This window comes from Triturus cristatus, chromosome 6, assembly GCF_964204655.1.
Source record: "Triturus cristatus chromosome 6, aTriCri1.1, whole genome shotgun sequence".
Lineage (NCBI taxonomy): Eukaryota > Metazoa > Chordata > Amphibia > Caudata > Salamandridae > Triturus > Triturus cristatus.
The window spans coordinates 1,485,377,316-1,485,395,604 of record NC_140589.1 but is presented as its reverse complement, the minus strand read 5'-3'; the positions used below and the strand labels follow the sequence as shown (position 1 = coordinate 1,485,395,604).

The window sequence follows — 18,289 nt, the reverse complement described above, 5'->3', positions numbered from 1 at the left end:
AAACCACGATGTAACCGATGTTTCCCCTATTTTTTCGATGTTTGCTGGGAGAAACGAAACACTTCATAACACCCACCCCCATATTTGACCGAATTTATCAAGGCACCCTCAACTTTTCTAGGCAGTCCTTTCAGTCTCCATTAAGTCCCCATACACCAGTCCATATAATTACTCCAAATGTTGAACAATGGAACAGCAGACTACAGCACTATTTAACTATTCCCAATCTTTTGACTTTCAGAGCTAGATCTGAGAATTTCTTTTAATATCTAGAAACCTTCCAATTTTCCCACACCGCTAACGAGGCCTATCTAGGGGACAGCTCAGAGAGAGTGGCCACCCCAAAAGAAATGGTTCCGTACTTTGGTTGCATCTTAGGCACAGCCAGGTATATGGTAAATAAGTGTAGCTAAAGCCAGTAGGCCTCCATGCAGACATGTTGGATTTCCTCTTTACCTTGTTGTGCAGCATCAGCAAAAAAAAACTAATGCTGTGTAAGCAGGTGTCATCATACATGCACGTAACGTGATGTGTCAGCCATCTTTGAGTGTTAATTAAAAAGAAATATAAAAGTGTCCCAGGAGCTTTATTTGGGCATAGGTGTGGCCCAGCCACAAATTGCAGCTGACAGGCTGCCAAAAAAAACAGAAAGGAAAGAAAAGATTGGGATTGTGAGGAAGGAGTAGCAACAGTGGAGGAGGAGAATGTAAGTTCCAACGAGTGAGGTATCAGTTTGTGGGGAGGTAGCAAAGAAGGTTGGTGGGAGTGTGAAATATCTAAAAAAAAAAAAAAAAAAAATCAATCTCGATCTCAAAACTTTTAGAACACATTGCTGTTTTTATATTACTGCACATTGTGCTTTGCCTAAAACATTGCTCCTCCTACTTCTCAGTGCAACCATATTTGGCACTTGTAAGACTTACTATAAATGTATCTCCACCATCCACACTTTATATTTAGTTCATCCTCACCGCAGGTGAAGGTGCCATATTCCTGCACAGAGTTAGTCTTGACTGTCTAGTTGTTAAGCCGAACATCTGAGCATCTGCAGCGACATGGACCCTCTATAAACATTCCATCTGAACTCGGAGACTGTATATACTGTTGACTTCAATGTCGCCACCTGCAATGACTTCACCAAGGTTAGTGGGGGAGCCCACGGGATTGCCCAAGCAGTGGAGAAATGGGGCTATTTCTATCTGTGAGCTGCAGGGACATCACCTCCATTCTTTGGCCCCACCAGGCCATATTAAAATTGGGTGAACAAAAACCTTTACCTATTTTTACATGGCGGGAGTTTGGCAGGCAGTTGTCCGAGGCAGAAATACAGACATCGGATTGGTGATGGGTGGTGATAACATTTGTAGGGAGGCCAGTGCCATTCTGTGCCAACGTTAAAATCTGGGCCAAATTTCAGTCATAGATTTTCTAATCTCCCTTTGTTCCACACACAGATATCTAATGCTTGAATAGATGTGAAGTTACCCCACTCGTCACATCATGTGTTTAGTTTGTTACAGCATTGTGATTATTGGGGTAATAGCCGACTTTCACCACCGAGTCCTCCTAACCAAGACACAACTGTGACATATTCTTTCCAGAACAAGCCAAAACGTTTTTGTGTCTTTCACAGTTTGCGTTTCGAAGAGTGTGTAATAGAATGTTATGTGTTTTTTTTTTTTTAATCAGATCATGTGTATGAGGCCTTGCTCCACACAACCCTCGACCTTGACACACTGGAACCACATTCTGTTTTAGACGAAGTTTGGATCAAAGAGGCTATTAAAAAATCTGGAATGAAATTCAAATGGGCCAAACTAAAAGAAGAAAAAATCAGGGAAAATAAGGATGCTGTGAAAAGGTACATATGTCTGCTGTAGTTGATTTGAAAAAAAACTTGCCATTCAGACTCACCCCTTTCTGTCTGTTTTTTCTTAATTGCACTTTTTACTTGCTAAATTCTGTTTCTTTTTCATGATATTCAGCTTCGAATTTCTTCCATGTTCCGTTACACTGCAGAGGACAAAATAGTTGTGGGTGATGCAGAGGCCGAGTGGGACATTCTGGGGAAATCCAATGTTTTCTGCGTAGTAGAGATTTCAGCACCAAAAGTGACAATGGGTTTGAAGAACAACATAATCGGTCCCTTTTAAGAGTCATTTACATTCTGTGAAATACAGTTACTCATACATGAGTTGGCCAACAAAGGTTTTGCTGAATCAGATGTCTGGTTAGTACTTCAGTTCACTTTTTGGGAGAGGAGTTTTGAAACTCCATGTCCATGAATGTGGGAAACATTGAATAAGTGAGAAGTTTAAATAATTTTAAGCAAAATATGCTGTGAGTGACGTTTATTTAAATGAGGTGCCCAGCGGAATTCCCTGGCTTTTTTGTTTTTCAAATCTAAGAACAAAGACCAAGACAGAGCAGATAATCCTACATACGACTGAGAATCTGAGTTTGAAGGGCAGCAGGTGGGTGCTGGTGATCGTGGTGTTCTCTTGGCCTTTTGAGTTTTATTGATGCACCACGCTGAGCTATCTCCTTCCCTCTTTGTCCTTTCTGTCGAATCCTTTGCATGATTGATCACTGCCTCGCTCAGTATTAAGTGTATGGACTTCAGAGGGTTTGATCATCAAATACCACTGTTGGCAGATCAGATTGTGTTATTCATATCGGATCCCATAGCCTTAAACCTGACATTTATGAGGATTTTCTGACTATAAGATTGACGCTGATAAATTGATAATGCCCCCAGACCTAAGTATATGGAGCTTCAAAGCCTCGTCTCCCTTTTATTTTAACGGTAGGTCAGTAAAATATTCAATCTGTTACGGCCTACATGCCTATCCTGGTCATGGATAGGAGGAAAGATCTTTCTGAATGGAGAAACCTGCATGTCTCGTGGTTCTGAGTGGCAGCAGTGAAAAATAATGTAATTTTCCAGGTTACTAAATGTCTTCGAGGCTCTTCAGAATAGAGAAAAAAAAATTTAAAACTGCAAAGAGACAATATCACTTTGTGTAGCAAAGTCAGTCCCTCAAATTGTTAACTAAATTTGTGAAGGATCCAAGGTAAGAGATGGTCTGGGATTCCCAGACATGAAAGGGTATCATACAGCAGTGCAGTTTTGTGGTGCGGGTTGAGGTCACTAAGGAACTTTGATATGCATGGGGTTTCAGTAGTTTGGGCAGTCTCAGGCCGGTTAGTAGGATGTAATTTGGCTCCCAATGTGATCTAGAGCACAAAACATTCTGTGGCTTGATAAGTCCACTTGACACCTGGGCATTACCCAGACATTTGATAGCTTACCCATCTCTCCTGACGCCCCTCCATTATAATTCAAACTTAGCACTTGCCGTACACGATGAGGCATCCAGAAATGAAGGGAGAGAAATTGCAGTAGTAAAATGAATCTACCTGCATGAAAACATTTGCTGATTCAGCTTGACTATAAAGCTGCAATGATTTTGCAGCCGACCTATGCTGGGACAAGAGGTCTAATCTCACTACTCTATAAACATATAAAAGCCCCTATGGAAGTGGTAACGTGACTGTATTTATCAGGTTAGAATAAAGGACAGGTAGAAGAAATGTCATGGGTGCATGGGAACTTCTGGGGGGAAAAATGTAATGAGGAATTATGTAGTGGTAAAACACCAGAAATCATGTGTCACACACATGACAGTTGAAACTCCATGGAGTCAATCTCCTACTGCTCAGACAGAATTTCAAACAAAGTGGGAATGCATGCTTCAAAGGAGATCTTGAGCAAGGAGGGGGACGTACTGTGGTTTAATATCCATAAGAGCTATACATGTGTCGGTTCTATGGAGATTCATTATGACTGCTGTATAATTGATGCTACACCACAGATATTATGCAACATATGTTCCCTACCTCTAGCTCAAACTGTTGAGATTTTGTGATCACACGGGGGATCTATTGCACATGTATTGAACCTGCTGAAATCAATTCAGTCAACATTTAAAGGGCATTTTAAGATCTGAAGGGGTATCCTCTCTTTGTGGACCCCACCATGCTACTACAGGGACAGGTACCTTGTGGATATCCCAAGACTAACCACACAGTCAGGTCTGTTATGAATAACTAAATTAGCTAGAGGAATGTGCTGGAAAAAGCAGGAGCCTCTATCCATAGTGACACGGCATGATGGACTCTGCAACATTATAGCAATGGAGAGGCTCATTGCCAAATTAGCGGAGGAGCATCTGAAGTTTGAATCGCCCTGGAGACCACTGTTAGACTGTATGATGGTTAATCACCCCACCTCTGCATTTGCACCTCTCCTGAAAGCCCAGAAGTTGTTTGGCTGATATTCAGGAGGGTCTTCAAGGCTGGAGACAAAGATGGATTGAGGAGTTGACAGCTTGTGACGATGGTGCATTGACCTTTTTCTGATCCGAGATCTAGTTTGCAATCCTAGAGGAGGGCTTTTTTTCTTGTCCGCATTAGAAGAGGTTTGTTTTATGTATGGGTTTTGCTGTGAGATTCTCTGTTTTACAGACAAGACTAGACATGTAATTGAAAAACTATGAAACATTTGGTATGGTTGCATGCATTTAAAAATGCAATACCATGATGTTAAAAACGTTATGACGGGTGGTAACTCTCACAAGGCAAACTAAGCAAAGTATTACTGGGTTTACCAATGCCGGCTTGAGGCAAAGTGGATAGGTTGGCTTATAGTTTGGACCCAGCTATAAGCAAATCAGTCTTGACCCTGCTCCCATGGGATCAGTCCAGCCTGAACTGCCAAGCCAAGTCCTCCCTGGACCGGAAACAAGCATCCTGGGACTGGTTTCGGGGTATCAACCCCCTCCCCCCCCTTCCCCCCCCCCATTAGCCAGGGTAGCTTGAATCCAGGGGGCACTGTGAGCATGGGATACACGGCTGGGCATATCCTTCCCACTTAGGGCAACTATAGCAACACAAAAAGATGATGGATGGAATGCTGAACTTTGTCAAACATTCACCCCCAGTCCCAGACCCAGGTGAAATCTATTGTTTTTTTGCTCACCATGCCACCCCAGGTTCGACCCAGCCTTATGCAAGTCAGTCTTGACCCTGCTTTCCATGAGAACTGTCCAGCCCGAACTGCCAAGCCAGGTCTTCCCTGGACTGGAAACAAGCATCAGGGGCAAGTTTTGGGTATCGCCCCTAATCAGCCAGGCTAGCTTGAATCCAGTGGCACAGGGAGGTTAGCTTACGCAATTTATATGTGGTTGGAATGTCCCAAAGTACATTAGTACCGCAAATAGATTTTGGCAGCCTTTAGAGGCATATTGAATTTACCTGTCGCTGCGAACCCAGAATTATTTGATCATCAAACCAGAGTAATAGAGGGCAGATAACACAGTGAGTAGAAGCTGGTCTTTCAGCTTTTTATTATCAGCTAGGATGTTCATGGAATTCATGTGAAAACAGCCCCACACCTCGTGCTTGGCTCGTAAACGTCTGAGAAACTATGCCAGTGGAGAGGCTTACCCAACTCCTAGAAAAGAATATTGGCCCGATTCACAGAACTAACTTAAGACAAAATCCTAAACTACTACCATTTACTAATTTTGGTATTCACAGAAGGCACTTACTTATTTTGGTATTCACAGAAGGCACTTACTCATTGATGAGTAAGTGCCTTCTGTGAATACCAAAATTTGTAAGTGGAGTGAATACCAAAATGGTAGTAAGTTTAGGATTTTGTCTTAAGTTATTTCTGTGAATGGGGCCCTATGTTATGCATTTAGTACATGGGGACAGACGCACGGAAGTAAGATGCAGTCGCGGCTGGCATGACTCGTGGGTGGGGTGGAGGGTGGAGGGGTCGCGGGGGAGGGGGAATTAAAAAAAAATAAAAAATAAAAAAAAAAGAAAATCTATTAAACTTACCTTCCCGGGTCCCTCACCGTCTCAGCTCCGGCTAGGTCACAAGGAACAGGAAGCAGGCAGCCTCCCTCCCTTAAATATAGTCTGGAGGAGAATGAGTATCAGAAAGGGCAGTGTTGGAACACAATCTTTGAGTCTGATCTTGACTAAACATGCAAACAGTGTCATGTCAATTGAGCTAACTTCCTAGGAATTCTTCTTCATTATAACATTTCTTTTTGATCTCATATCCATTTTAAAAAACACAGCTTACTCAATACCAACTTTCACTGGCAAGAGGTATAAAACGTGTATCCTTTGATTGTGAAGCGCTTGCTGCTGTTCCATTTTGATGGGGCAATGCCATTTGTTTGACCTTCCTAGATGTGCTCAGGTCCCCTAAAAGACTGTCCTTTGAACCTGCTGCTCGTTTAATTACTGAACCTAGATAACACTATAATGCCTCTATTTTCTAAGGTCTCCACTGTAAGACATTGGCTTTGAAAAAACCTCTTCTTTTGATAACCAGCTCATAGATGGCAGGATTGTTATTTATATACCGGAGCAAAAATCTTAGTAGACTAGATAGTCCCAAGACAATAAAAAAAATATTTTAACCCAAGTTTTTAATTTTGAATCTTAGGTTTTCTATCATATTCTGTATCGGGTATGTTAAGGGAGATTTATAAAGTGCATGTATACCAACAGGTCTCATGGCGCTGAGTCAGTAACCACTGTTATCTGAATATGCACCTACCTATAGGCTTGAGTGATGAGCCATGTTTTCAGCATTTTTCTAAATCGCATGTAATTTACTGCTTATCTGACACCATTACTTTCTTGAATATTTGAATCACTGATCTATCCACACTCGAGACAAGAAAATACAGTTTCACAGGGCCCCTATAACTTACCGCATACATGATGCTATTGGCCTGTTCCCAGATTGGCCTGTTGCCAGGGAAATGCACCGAAAGGGGTCATCCATCCCTGACTTCCTTATTCTCTCGAGCATCAATCCATATGCATTTGGCTGGTCAGGAAACTTTGCTGTCCCCTTTCCCATCACTCACAATACACGGTCTCAAGAGCAAACCATAGCTATGAAAATCACATCAAGATCATTAAACCCTGCTCCAAGTGTTTCCTACATCAAGTATGCCTCTTCTAGCTGACTACAGAAACACATAAAACCATAAAATTAAACTAAACGCATAGCACAATGGCACTGTACCTGAACATCAGGATATCAGCCTCAGACTGGAAATGCATGGCACAAAGTCCATGTTGTTGAATGTCCCAAGCCCTCAAAGCAGCTTGCACTACACAAATACAAAATAAGCACAGTCCAATCTGACTTAAACTGTATTACCATTCTTGAACACAGTTTTCTAGAGAAACACTCTTTTCTAAGCAGTGAAACATGGTATCAAGCTCTCCTACACACCTTTTTTCCTGCACTGATGTTAAAAATTCACTGACTTCAGCATTGTCTGATGAACTATCTCAGCTTCATCTTGCACTTCATAGAGCTCTCAAGGACCCATGTAACAGTCTGTAAAAGCCCAGATTAGACATTCCGAGGCGAAACAGGGTAACACTTGGTAAAGACCTTCATAGAATGGAAGGACTGAAGGTGTCCAAGTTAGTGACTTGATACATTTTACCCAGGTCACAGAAGAGCTCTTTTCTTAGTCTGAAAGCATAATCATGTCCTGGAAAAAAACATATGGTTACTTGGCTGGGATTGAGAGGCATTGAGTGGCCTTTGATTTGCCAGTTAATATTTGGGTTACATTGCTTTGCTGAAGGCCACTCAGATCACCGCCAACTCCATGTGGGGGGTTGGTGGAAGGTAGGCCAAACGCTAAAATGAGCTAGAATGCACAATATTCTTGCAGCTCTTGAAAAGGGTATCCTCTTAAAGGAATGATCTAAAAGTGGTGGCTTTTGTTGACCAGGGGCTGATTTGAAATACAAAGACACTTTCACAGGCGAATGTGCATTAGGCCTTGGTGGTGAACTCCTCTCCGTTTGCGGAGTTTTCTGCACTCCGCACTCCCCGGAGCTCGCGGAGTGCAGAAAACTCCGCTTTGCGTTGTGCAGCAGAGTTTTTTCCCCGCTCGCGAAAGTGCGAGCTGCCGCTCAGGTGCAATTTCTACCCGAGCGGCAGGAATACCAGCACAAACTGCAGATCGCACTGTACTCCGCCACTCAAGGTACTTCGCGGACTTTTTTTTGTAACTTCGCTGAGTTCTGTGTAGCAAAACTACGCGAACTACGCCCAGGCCTAGTCATAACCTTTCGAAGTTCAATTGGTTAATTTGTACTTTTAAAAAAAACCTCCCAGAATGCATGGTCTCTTAAATGAAAACACAGGACTACAAACTTTCAGTTCACAGTAACAGCGATCTGCTAACTCTTCCTCATTGTATCAGTAGTTTGCGAGATGTTTCAATTTACACTACGAATCAAACCAAAGTTTAACAGCTTGAAACAGCTCTGAAAGTAACACCATAAACATTTTTATTAACTGAGGTTTGTATTTAAAAATAGTGATTCTTCCACAAAAAGAAAAGACATATGCCATATGACCCCTATCCTCACCAGCTCTAGCCGCGCAGTCAGAACTCATGTCCTAGACAGTATTTCCTACTTTCATTTTGTGATCCTTTTTCTTCTCTGTCCATTATTAATGTGGTCCAAGAGCATGTGACCCCTTTGCACTGTTTTTTCCCCCATATTTAGTGCTTTCTTTCTCCTTAAGCCATGTTGCACAACCGCCTGCGTGGCTGTGTATTATTTAAAAAAAAATAATAATCATTGACAAAGCCAATAGATCGCGCAAATGCGAAACCTGTTTGCTTCTCCAGTGCTTGTTATCGGTTGTGATATAGCCTTGCTTATATGTACAATATTTGAGCTCTGCATGTATTTATAAAATATAATCATCCCACATTATTGTGTATATCAAGAAGGCAGAAAAGACCTTTTCATTCCTGAAATTTGAATCCCTTTTAGGGGCTTGCTGGAACAGTATTAAGAATTTCAGTTCGATGTGGGCTTAAGATCAGAATGGAGAAATTACTTTGTAAAGGAGTAAAGGCGAACAACAATATTTCACAATCCAGTTTGCTAAATTCTATCTTCACTCGTTCAGCAGCCTCTCTCACCTTTGCCTGTTACTCTGTGCATTATTACCCTACACCTTTGTTGATCCTGAAATATCACAGTATCCAGCTATGTGAGGATACATATAGTCTTTCCTGTGCAAGCCTGCTAATTGTTTTGTATGGGTTCAAATACTAGAATTTACTCATCATACAATAGACAATTGCTTTCAATTTTAGTTCATGCAAAGAAGGGTAAAATAGTTGTATTTTCTTCTTCCAGGCCTCCAGCAGAACCAGCATTATTAATGCCTAGACCACCTGTTGTCACCATCATGGGCCATGTTGACCATGGAAAAACAACATTACTTGACAAGCTAAGGGAGACCCATGTGGCTGCAATGGAAGCTGGAGGCATCACACAGCATATTGGAGCTTTCCATGGTGAGTGACAGACATAATGTTCTGAATGCCTTTATACCCTCGCTTACTCCTAGTTGCACAGATTTGCATTTCAAATGGTACCACAAGCCTGGTGGTGATTTATTTCGAATTTGTAACCTTTTCACCAAGAATAGCCAAGCTGTACCCTTAATCACCTTTTGTAGCCTCATCTCTATCCTAGGGAACTGAAGTAAATGACAGACCAGTTGCCTTTGGCAATGTGTGATACTGTCAAATCTGTCTGGACATTAATCTTGCAGGATACTATTTCCCCAAATGTCTGTCTTCATCTTTCAGAGAGGACTCTGCAGGATGAATATTACCTCCATAATTAGTGCATTATTGTCGAAATTACATTTTCCTTGTGGGAAATATTTCATAGAAATTTCCACATGCATTTATTTGATTGTATCTACTATATTTTAAAAAATGTTATCCAAAGCATTTATATAGTGTGGCTGACCCAGCCATAAAGGCAGCTGAGCTCATTATAGACAACTGTTGAGCTCAGAACAAATAATCAGATAGAGACTTCTAGCCACATGTTCCTTACTGTAGAATATTCCCCAGGTGTCAGACTGGGTTGCAAGATTTCTGAGTAGGACCCCTGTGCACCGGTAGGTGGCGTTGCTCAGCTCCGTGCCGGAAGTGACTTGTGCGGTACCTATATAGGCACCACCCTGGTTAGCTGATGTTGGTTCTTTCCTTTCCATGCCAGATATCGCTGATCTGGTCTGAGTTACCCTTCAGTCACATTTTGTCTGGCTTTTTTCGACCATTTGTCAAAACTTTTTTGAGAATTTTTCTCCTGGTGTGAGGTATGTCACCCAAGAAACTGGCTGGTTTCAAACCATGTGGGGCCTTTCACAGGCAAATTTAGGTACCAGACCCCTCCACACCCCACCACCAGCCTCCACTTAGTGTGTTTGAGGTCCTTAAAGTGGAACCACGACTCCTAGACCTGCGCCATGCATTTAAAGGCACAGAGGAAGCACTACGTCAAGCTCCTCGCCTCCTGACATTAGTTGACACCACTACACTCGAGGTCCCGATTGCACGTAAGGTCCCGGTACCATTCCTGAACCCCTTCCCAACGATCTTCGTCACACTCCAGATCATCAAGAAAGTCGGGTAAGTCCCACAAATAAAAAAAAAAACAAGAAGTCTCCCACTTTTCCACGTCCGTCAAAGTCTTGTGACGATATGTGGTAGTGTTGGTGCTCCAGACCCCGCAAGTTGGTGGAACCTGAAACCAGGTTTGCACCAGAGCAACCCCTGCCTAGTTGAAAGAGTTCTATGAGGCCACGCGGCTCATATTTGGGTGGCCTAACCCCTATGGAGCGCCATCAAACCCCACAGGCATGGAACGGGCTCCTACTGAGGCCATGCCAGCGAGTTTGTCCTCTGTGCCAAATGGGCCCTATGGATCCCATCCTGGATAAGGAGCGGAGCCGCCAGCGAGACCTTCCTCGGCACCTGCTCCAGTACCGATGACCCTAGGTGGCACTGCCTCTTTCACTATTCACCACTCCAACACCGAGCTTAATGGGAGTTGTCCAGTACTGAATCCGGAGCCGACCTACCCATGCTTCCCGTCCCGGAGTGAAGCCAGTGCCTTATTTGCCCTGCAGAGGTAGACGAATGTGATGGTTCTACGGACCCTTATGCTAGCACCTCGATGAGGAACAGGATCACTGGTATGAAGAGCTGGCGGAGGCCAGAGGCTTGGACACCTGACACTATTCTGGTCTGACCTCCTAACGTGGCTCCGGAGGAGGGAGCCTCTTTTAAGATGGTGGTGTGTAGGGTGGCTGAGGTCTTGGACTTTCAGTTGCCCATAGTGGCAGTCAAGACAAACATCTTGCGGAGGTGCTTCACCTTGGAGTCACCCATTCAAAGAAGCCCTTACAGACGTCCTACTCAAAGCCTAGTCCAAGCCCTTCACAGGGCACCTGTGCATAAGACGATTGCCAGCTGCCATCGCCTTACCCCTGGGGACCCCAGTTTCTTTACCAGCACCCCACCCCCAAGAGCTTGGTGGTCCAAGCCTCCACATCCAGAATTAACACCGGCTAGTTCCCTACCACTCCACCAGATAGGAATCCAAGAGTCTTGATACCTTTGGTAAGAAAATGTTCTCTTCCGCCAGCGGTCAGGGAACTCGTGTGCCTATTGGACAGTTTGTGTCGTTCAATATGGGACTCTTTTACTCAAGTGCTGCCTGTTGTCTCGGAGGAGGCCCAAGCCATACTACCCAGGCTATGGATGAAGGAGGATCATCTGTTCCCACAGATGTTACCTGTGGTTCAAAGTAGACCAAGAGCACTTTCAGTTCGCATGCTACCTTTCGGCTTTTCCAGTACCCCTCGGGTGTTCACAAAAAGGAATGGTGGTGGTTTTAGCTCAACTGGTGAGGTCGGGGTTACAGTCTTGAGGACGGGCTCACCCCAGGCCTTTGTCTTCCAACTTCAGACTTTGTAGAACTTCCTGCATTCGCTGGGGTTCACAATCCACATGCCAAAGTTGCACCTGACTCCCTCTCAGACGGTCCAGATCTCAGAGTGAACTGCAAAAGATCTGCAGTGGTGGCTAACGAACTTCAGTTGGGCCAGTGGCAGATCTCTCTTCCTTCTCCAACCAGAGTTGACTGTAGTGACCGATGCTTCTCTCCTGGGCTGGGGCTTCCATCTGGGAGAGGTGGAGATTAGAGTACACTGGCCTCCAGTAGAGTCGGAGCTCCATATCAACCTGTTGGAGTGTGGGATGATTTGCTTGCCATTTAAAGCCTTTTTCATTTGACCTGGAGAAGGCTGCTCCAGGTGTTCACTGACAACACCACTGCCATGTGGTACTCCAACAAACAGGGCAGGGTGGGGCTGTGGACCCTATGTCACGAGGCCCTGCGTCTCTGTACATGTCTGAAATGTCAGATCATTTCCCTGGTGGTTCAACACCTGGCAGGCTCTCTGAACACCAGAGTGGATAAACTCAGTCAAAGATGCCTAGTGGATCATGAATGGCATATCCATCCTGAGGTGGTCCAAGGTCTCTTTCAGCAGTGGGAAGATCCTTGGTTAGATCTGTTCGCCGCCCCTGAGAACACGCAATGTGTGCAGTTTTGCGCCCTCGAGTTTCCAAGGTAACTCCCTTGTGGCCGCTTTTTGTCTTGAGCTCCGGATTCCTGTACCCCTTTCTGCCAGTACTGCTCCTGCCCAGAGGTTTCAAGAATTTCAGGAATGACCGTGCCCAAGTCATTCTTGTGGCTCCGGATTTGGCACTGAGGGTCTTGTATCCCAAGCTGTTGAGCATGACCATCAGTCCTCCAGTCAGGCTGCCTCTTTGAGAGGATCTTCTGTTGCAGCAATAGGGGAGGGTCCTGCACCCGAACCTGTGCACCCTCCACCTGTATGCATGGAGATTGAGTGGTGAAAGTTGACAGCTTTCGACCTTCCTTCTGAAGTCTTTGGTGTTATTCTGGCTGTCAGGCTTCCCTCCACCACTTTGGTATACACCTGCCTTTGGTATAAGTTTGTGTCATGATCTGCTTCCCACAATTTTGACCCCCTTTCTGCACCTTTATCCAAGGTTCTTTAGTTTGCTTTGTCTTTGGCCCAGCACGGCTCTGTTCTGGGCACAGTTAACATCTCTCTGCCATTTCCCTTTTTTCGTGGTTGCCAGACCAACCTTCTCTGTTTAAATCACCGGTTGTGGCTAGGTTCCTTAAAGGCTTGCAGCATATGTTTCTCCCACGCCATTGATCATATCTCAGTGGGGCCTCAACCTTGTCCTCAACCTTTTGATGTGCGCATCATTTGAACCTATGCACAATTGCCCTCTTAGGCTATTGACCAACAAAATTGCCTTTTTAGGGGCCATAATATCGTCCAGGAGGGTGAGCTAGTTGCAGGCACTCTCTGTGCACCCTCCTTATGCTACCTTTTACCCAGACAGACCGGTTCTCCGAACATGTGACTCCCTTCCATGTAGGCCAGAGCATCACCCTACCTACCTTCTTTTCTCCGTCTCATCCCTCCAAAGAGAAGCAAAGACTCCACATCTGGACCCAAAACTTAGCATTGTTGTTATACCTTGACTACACAAAAGAGTTCCAGGCGGACAAAACACCCTAGGAGCTAACAAAAAAGGAAGACTGTGCAGAAAAAGAACATTTTGATATTTTGATATGAATCGTTCTATGCATTAAGATCTGTTACGCATTGGCCAAGAAGCAATCCCTTGAGGGTTTTTGGGCTCACTCCACCTGAGCCAAGGCTGAGACCACTGCGCAAGTGCATGACGCCCCTGTCCTAGACATCTGTCAGGCAGCAACTTGGGCATCCCTGGGCATGTTCCCCAAACGCTAGCCTTGAATGTCCAGTCCTTCATGACGGCCACTTTGCCCGTTTGGACACCCTTCTCAAGGCCTTAGCCTGTCACACCAGTGGTCAGTTCTCATCATGGTGCTGCACTCCTGGCGTGGAAAGTTGCGAAAGTAACTGGCGTCAGCTTGCCAGCGTGGCTCTATATAGGTACCATCGGAGCCGAATGATGCCATCTACAAGCGCGCAGGGGTACTGCTCCAAAATGTTCCAGATCAAGTCTGACACTTGGGTAATATTCTAAGGTAAGGAATCTGCTGCTTGATAGTCTCTACCAGATAGGGTGTTACCGAAGGTAAGTAACTTGTTCTATATGTTATAAAGAAAAAATGTAAGAACAGGTGAGTATTCATTTTCTTTTTTATCTTTTTTTTTTTTTGGAAGGGTATGTGATCCTCTAATTTTAGCAGTGTTGGGGTTCTATAGTCTGGTGATTAGGGAGGGGAAGGCCTGTTTAGATGTTTCATTGTTCTGGCTTTCAGAATTTCTAAAATGAGGCAGGTTCTGTGTATAGTATTCCTAGAGCCATCGGAGAGTCAAAGTTTGTCGCTGTGTGCATAATGCAAGCTATCTTCAACTCAGCTCTTGCTTCTAGGAAGAACCAGTGGAGGTGTCCTAGAATGGGTATGATATGATATGATTTTCTGGCTCCCGCAACTTAGCACATGGCTCCCTGTGCGATGGATGAAAGTGCCAGCATGAGTCAGGGCAGGCCCCACAAGATTGCATTTTCACCATCAACATGGTTTAGAACAGTGCCCGGTACTACTGATTTGAAGTCTGAGTGAGGGATATATGGTTATGCTAATGGCTTTCTGAGCAGTCAAAGTTCTTAAATGAAGATCTTATCAGCTTGGTAATGTGATTTGTTAGGGTGAGATATTGGTTTATGATAAAGACGTCTATCTACTTGTTTACCTTGCAGTATGTCTACAGTGTTTAGTTTATATGGTCCTGGTAGTATTTGAAACCTAGATGGTCATATTTTGGGACGTTTATGCTACAGGCACAAAAACCATCACAGTTAATTAGGGACCTAACCCATGTTTCTTAAACAAAATAGATATCTTATGCGTTTATTAAACCAAGCCTATCCATGTCATCAATATTTTTGACCCAAGCCAGTTATGTTCCTAATCATTGTTGTCAAAATCAGTAATGTGTCAGTTTGGGGAGGAGAGAGGGAAGCGGAGGGTGCTAATCAGTCCAACATTTCAAGTTCTGTTGTAGTTTTGCATTCAGGGCCCTTAACACTTATAGGCTGCATGGGTGTGCATTTTGTCACAAGCACTTTCCGTGCCACAGTATTTTTTATATCTTGTCCTGGGCCAGAGTTACTTGTGCCTCCTCCTTTTTTTCTGCTATAAAACGAGTCCCTATTTCAGGTGATTCCTGTCAATGCTTGTTTGGTTGTATGTTTTAAGACTTGGCTTTTCTTTTTTTCTATTTTATATGATTTTAAGCTGGGTATACTAATAAGTATACTAATGCCAATAGGTTTAGTGGATAGGCTATGTGTTTCTAAAATGTAATTAGTGTGTGTTCTATGTTAATATCCCTGAAGGATACTTCTAATAATTGCTTAGGGTGATGGAGGTCCTCCTTGCAACATTTCTGTCACTTCTATGTACAGATTTACTTGCACTATCTTATTGTCTGAAGCCAGTATTTACATTTATTAATGAATGTCTCAATATTTTCAGATGCTCTCTTGTTTGATCTGGGAACTTCTGGGCAGTACACTCTATGCTTTCCAATATCAAGGGATTTAGATGGATTATTTTCCAGATCCGTGGTCTAGTTCCCTGTGGGTAAATATTTTAACTTTGTTTAGAGCTTTAGAGACTCTTTGTACCTTTCTAGAAAAAGAGTAGGGGGCATGCCTATACTCAAAATTCTAAATTACTTCAGCAATTCGATCAGCCTGGGTGGCACAATTGTTTTTTAGTTACTAATTATATTTTACCCACATCAGCTTTACAAGGGTTATTACTGAAATCAACACAGTTGATTTTGGTGGTTCACTCACTGTTGACACACAAGGCTGTACTTCTCCGTCTTAAATGCTAGGATATTTTTGTTGGAAACCTAGAAAACTATATTTATATATAAAATACAGTTTCAAAACCAAAAGAAAGAAGTAACTTTACAATCTAAAGCACTACTGTGGAAGGCGCACAGAGAATTGGGTGGTGGTATTTTAAGGTGGCTGGCCCTGCTGCTTCATTTGCATGTTAGCTTTTCCCCTGTGTTCCTGTTGAGAAATTCTTCTAAGTGTGGAAAGAAGAATCCATGTTCAATGTGTTTTTTTTTCTGTGTGTCCATATGATCCATTGCCATGATTTAATGGGACCGAAATACAGAACCTCCTGGCCAGGGTCCTACTTTCTGCCCAAGCAGCACTGACGTAGCCTCGCCTGCCGCTGCTCCAGACACCTCTCTACTGGTAGGTGTTCGAGGCCCTCCTCCACCCACAGGCTCCTGCCTGCGCCTCATCCCTGGTGGTCCAGTAGGAGAGCCTTGCTCTTCTGCTGCTCCACTGCTGTCTTTCCTGTTTTTTTTCACTAATTTCTGTGCCTGTTTTTTGTCTGTGAGTCTGTTTTAGTTTTTTGTGCCTGTGCCCTCGTTTTCTCCTCCCTGCCCGTTCTCGCCGCTCTTTTTCCCCCGCTTCTCCCCTGCCGTTCTCACGCCCACCTCCCAGCTGTGCTTCCCTCCCCCTGCCCTATTTAATGACGGCCGCTGGGCCCTTCCGCAACCTGACCGCGACCAGCGCCAGGAACCCTGTATCTCTCACCATCCATCGCTATGCTCGTTCACGACCAGCGCCAGGAACTCTGTATCTCCCACCATACACCGCCCTCCTCGCACTCGAACCCAGAAGGAGCAACAACTGTCAGCGGTCCATGCCGAGCACCACCCATGGACAGTTCTCCTGCCGTCACTGATGCCATACCTTCCCCACCTCACGCATCCCCACGGCCACCCCCTCACACCAAACGCTAACACCACCAAAGCCCTAAAATGCATTCTCATCAACATGCGCTCCCTGCACAGGCACACCCTCTCACCAGATGTCGCCTTCTTCACAGAAACCTGGACAAACGCCTCCTCCGCGCCCGACATCTCCACGGCCATCCCTGATGGATACAAGATCCAGAGGAATGACCGCCCCAACCGCCCAGGGGGAGGACTTGCCATTGCACACAAGAGCTCCCTTCAACTCTTCACCTCCACCACCAGTTACTCCTTCTCCACCACCGAACACCTGCACTTCCAGTTCCAGACCAGCCCTAGAACCACACTTCGCGGCTCCCTCGCCTACAGACCCCCCCGGACCTCGCGCTCCGTTCACCACTAACATCGCTGACCTCATTACCCCCCACGCCATCACCTCCGTGGACTACATACTCATCAGAGACCTGAACTTCCACCTCGATAACCCCAGCAACCCCAACTCCGCCACCCTCCTGGACCACCTCGCCAACATCGGACTGAAACAGCTCGTCACCACACCTACCCACAAGGCAGGACACACTCTGGTCCCCATCTTCACAGGAGGTAACAACATCCACTTCAGCCACACCACGCAATCCCCATGGACGGACCACCACTGCGTACACTTACACGACGACAAACCCACGCCGCCCAAACCTGCACCGCGCCCTCCGCGAAGGAACTGGAGCAAAGTCACCGAGGAGCAGCTCATTTCCACCCTCAAACGAGACGCTCCCACCACCTTGACAGACGCCAACCTCGCAGCCAAGGAGCTCCACAAATGGATCTCCAACTGCGCAGACGAGCTCGCACCCCTACATAACCCTGAGAGACAGCGCCCCAGGAAGGGCACCTGGTTTACCGCTGATCTCCAAGAATCCAGATGCACCTGCAGACGCCTCGAGAAGAACTGGAGAAACAGCAAAACGTCTGAAGATCACACCACCTACAAGAATGCCTTGACGGAACACCACCAACGCATCCGATCCACCAAAAGGACCTTCATCCAATACAAGATCCTCGCCAACTCCAGCAACTCGAAGGAACTTTTTAGCATCATTCAGGAATTCACCAAGGCCTCCAGCGAAACCACGGACATCACCCCTTCCCAGGACCTCTGCAACAAGCTCGGATCCTACTTCCATATGAAAATCACGACAATATCAACGAAAATGCTGCCTGACCCTGAAACCACATCCTCCTCCAGCAACGCCAGCCAGCCCACCATTTCCTCCTGGACCCCAGTCACCACCAAAGACACCACCTCAACCATGAAAGGCCGCCATCGTTCCAGAACTACGACGCACAATCAATGGCTCCTTCAAGACCGGCATCCATCCTGACGACTGCAAAAGTGCAGAAGTCAGACCCCTTCTCAAGAAGCCCTGAGCTGATCCCACTGACCTCAAGAACTACCGACCCATCTCCCTCCTCTCGTTTGTGGTCAAAGTCACTGAGAAGACCGTCAATGCCCAG

At 45.1% G+C, this 18,289-nt stretch overlaps 1 protein-coding gene across 1 annotated transcript in view; it reads left to right on the top strand.

The window, feature by feature from the left end:
* Positions 1–18,289, top strand: part of MTIF2 (mitochondrial translational initiation factor 2) — a 285,890-nt gene that overhangs the window by 46,672 nt on the left and 220,929 nt on the right. Inside the window, exons 4-5 of the mRNA XM_085612606.1 lie at positions 1,690–1,861; positions 9,280–9,440. Coding sequence (XP_085468732.1) covers positions 1,690–1,861; positions 9,280–9,440 — 333 coding nt within the window. The remainder of the gene's footprint in view (positions 1–1,689; positions 1,862–9,279; positions 9,441–18,289) is intronic.